The 3,959-nt window shown below is 34.7% G+C and overlaps 1 protein-coding gene across 1 annotated transcript in view; it reads right to left on the reverse strand.

Moving 5' to 3' along the window:
• ARHGEF9 (Cdc42 guanine nucleotide exchange factor 9) overlaps positions 1 to 3,959 on the reverse strand; it is a 166,762-nt gene that overhangs the window by 25,212 nt on the left and 137,591 nt on the right. Inside the window, exon 8 of the mRNA XM_077775298.1 lies at positions 2,972 to 3,215. Coding sequence (XP_077631424.1) covers positions 2,972 to 3,215 — 244 coding nt within the window. The remainder of the gene's footprint in view (positions 1 to 2,971; positions 3,216 to 3,959) is intronic.

A 3,959-nucleotide genomic window follows, 5' to 3' on the forward strand; every position in this document is an offset into this window, starting at 1 on the left:
TGTGTTTTTCAATCATATCAGCCAATTCCTTATAATAAATTTCTTAAATAGTAATGCATCTCCTATAAGTTGTGTTTCTCTTGTTGAACCCTGACTGATAGAAGAAGTTATAGTTATATAGTCTATATTCTTCACCTGGAGAGTTACTTATGATGAATTAGGTTTAAAAAAAAACAACAAGTTACAGAGTAATATGTTTGGTATAATTTTTGTAAGTAAATTTAAAAATGTCTTATGTGTATATATGTTTATATTAACATAAGTATGGAAATAGGCACTCCAAATTTATACTGATTATCTCACACAGCATGAGAGTGACAGAGAAGGAAAAATATTGCTAACACTTCTTTATTACATTTTGGTATGTGTTTAAATAGTTATTATGTCTAGGTATTTATTTTATCATTAAGAAATAAAAATAAAAAATAAAAAAATTATGATAAATTTATGTGGCAGCAATAAAAATATGATTAAAAATATTAAGTGACTTAGAGAAATACTAATTATATGATTTTAAATGCAAAATAAGGATATAAAATTAGAACTATTCATCATGGAGAGGTAAAGTTTGAGGGAGACAGAAAGAAAGATTCAGCAATCCTAGTCCTAATTTTTTTTATTTAGACACATTATAAAAATATAGGAAGGAAGTATTTCAAAATGTTTATAAAAGTTATCTTTCTCTGGGTAAAATGTTCTTGTGTTATTTTTATTTTTTCTTATAGTTTTCTGTGTTTTCCCCCAAAATTGCCTAAAATTAAAGTGTTATAATTAGAAAAAAAAACATTGTTTTCAAAAAGATAAACATGTCTGTCAGAAAGTAATTTCTATAGCTCCATCCACATTGCTGCAAATGGCAAGATTTCATTCTTTTATTTCATTCTTTATTATGGTTGAGTAATAGTCCATTGGTGGGTACAGCTGTAGAGTCTGATGCTAAGCAAAATAAGTTAAAGAAAAATACCATATGATTTCCCTCATAGGTGGAATTAAATAAACAAAACAAATGATCATAGGGAAAAATAAGAGAGTGACAAATTAAAAAAAGTAGACTCTTTAACTATAGAGAACAAACCAATAATTACCAGACGGGAGGTAGTCAGGCAGATGGGTTAAATAGGTGATGCAGATTAAGGAGTGCACTTGTAATGAATACTGGATATGGTATGAAAGTGCTGAATCACTAAATTGTACACCTGAAATTAATATTATGCTGTATGTTAACTAACTGGAACTTAAAGGAAAACCTAAAAAAATTTAAAAAAAAGAAACTAATTTCTGGAAGCTTTTCTATTAGAAGCAGATTCTTAAAGTTACAGGTTATTAGGGAATTGTGTGGGAGATATCACACTGGAATAAGATGGAATGGTGGGGATCTTCTAGTTGATACAGGGTCTGCACAAACCACACTAAGACAATTCTTTTAATAGCTGTAACAACCTAAGTGGTATCAGAGGCTGCTTCTGCCTACCATTGAGAGAAGCAGCCAAGTAGCATTTCTGTACCACTCCACATCATGTCCCATTGCAGTGCTCACATATTAAAAGCAATTTGGTTTCAATGGGACTCAAAGTTAATTATTAATGGGCACTCCACACAAAACCCTAGGGAAAAACTAGGATTAGACTAAGCAGTGTCTTTCTGATCATTCTTCCTTATTTTTCAGCTATTTAAATACCCAACACTGAAGGATAGAAGAATCCATTTGTACCAGGACTCAATGGCTAGGCCTATTTTTCTAGAGGCATTTTCTACCCGCTTGAACATACAAGTGTTTTAATATAAAATTATACTCTCATTAAGAGTGAGGCAAAAACAGAAACTGTCTTCTCAGGGAATTACAAAGCCTAGCTGTTTGGTATTTTTATGCCAAAATGGCAGGACCATGAGCAAGAGACCAGATAGTACTTTGTAAACCACAAAGCTATAGTCAATGGGATCTAAATCTCATAGTTGGAAAGCACCATGAAAACTCTCTCTACTAATTATGCACTCTTTCAAAAAGGAGAACAGTCTGTTTAAAGCCCAAAATGTATGGTTTACTGTGACTCTAAATCATGCAAGTGATTATAGTTTTAGACCCAGTTATATTTTCTACAATTTACTTTCATACAGACAGTGTGATATATACATGCACATTAATTTTAACCTATGCTCTAAGAGCATTTACTTAACATCTTAAGTGCCCTAATCTGGCATATACACTCAAGAGGTGATTTGTTAACACATTAAACACTCAGAAGTCTTTGCTCAAGAGGCCATTACTACCAGCAGTTCAGTCACCTTAACAGGAGGCCTAGTTAGCCTAACACATGCTTAATATGAATTTTTATTGGTAAAATGAATTTTATTCAAGATGTGGACTAGCCACAAATGTCTTACAGGCTTTTTAGCCCTCACAAGAACTGGTCATAAAAATACAGTGGGCCCCATAGCCTGTATCCTTCAGAAGGAAGCCTCAAGTCAATATTGAAAACAGGTGCTATGCCTTGTGCCCCATCAGAGGATTTTGTCACCAGATTCTTCTTACTAGAAAGTTAGTTGAATGCTGTCATTATAATATCACCAGCTCTTCCTTGACTAACCTTTACACAGAAGATACTGCCATGTATCTAAGAACAGAACCAGGAATTCATTGAAATTATAGAACAGGTTGTATGACTGCTTTTGTGTTTGTTTGCTAATAAATGCTTGTATGTTTGGGAGAATTGAGATTGAGGTTTGCTTTCAGTGTAATAGTTTTATCTAGTCATGAAACTGTAAGGGAGGCCAAATTATAACTCTCATTTAACCCTGACTAGTAGAAACTACTAGTATCTGCCAAAAAGGACCTAATAATATGAAACTACCAAAACGGATTAGGTCAGTTTGCAACAGAAATCTTCCCTCTGCTTCTAGAAAAGTGAAAACTAATTTAAATCCTCTATGTTCTTCATAGCCATATTCTTCTTTCTCTTCTCAGGTCACTTACCTATTTTTTCATCTTCCTGTACCATTTTTCTTTCTTCTCTGAAAGCCCTGAGCCAGCGTATCTTCTCCTCCAGCTTCTTGGCAAAGAATAGATGTATCTCCTCAGTCTCCTTGTTGTGAAGTTTGAAGGCATTTTTCATGCTGACATTAAAGTCATCATCTCTGCCATCTTCAATGTCAACTACCTCATATTTGTCCATGTCAATGCGGCCTTTGTAGTACAGGATGTCTCTTCGAATCAGGTCCTAGGTGGGAAGGAATAAAAGTTTTTTTTTACTGGAGGTATGTGGAAAGTAGGTACCAGGAGAGTTGGCACGTGGACACAATAGGATGCTGACTGCCACCATTTTGAAGTACTAATAGGGGTTGTTTTGGCCAAATTTAAGCAGTTCAGCTTAGCATTATGACATTGACAGGTTGGTTAGAAGATGCTCTTACAGAAAGCCTTTGCCCTACATCCAAAGACTCTGTCTCAGACTCCTGCATCAAGCCTTATATGTATTAATTTGTAAGACTCTGATGGGAAGTATGAAGCAGTAAGCCACACAAGCATTGCTAGCATAGGCCTTTTCCAAAAATATTTGCAAGCCTTATAGAAGTATGAAATAAGCTGGATGGTTTCCTGGAGCATACTTAGGAATTCAAGCCAGCAAGTGAGACCTGCATATCAGAGTGGGTATGTGCGGTGAAAGTAGCAAGGTGGCCACAGGCTGCTGGCCAGGAATGATTCCATGGAGAGGGTTTAACACTTAGCACTCTGGGGAATTTTGGAGAATGCCTAGTCTGGAAGGAGAAATGGGGGTAAGATTGAATAAAAAGCTTCATATACTGATGAATAAATTTCACAAACCCTACTGAAAGAGAAAAATAAAAGTTATAGATGGATACAAACAGTATATTGCCTTTTATTATTTTTGTTTTACTCTCTGGTATACAGAATTGGATTAATACTCTTAGTCCATGAGACAGTCATCATTAGTCCATACAGG

Source organism: Crocuta crocuta, unplaced genomic scaffold, assembly GCF_008692635.1.
Source record: "Crocuta crocuta isolate KB4526 unplaced genomic scaffold, BGI_CrCroc_1.0 scaffold563, whole genome shotgun sequence".
In the NCBI taxonomy this organism is placed as follows: Eukaryota; Metazoa; Chordata; class Mammalia; order Carnivora; family Hyaenidae; genus Crocuta; species Crocuta crocuta.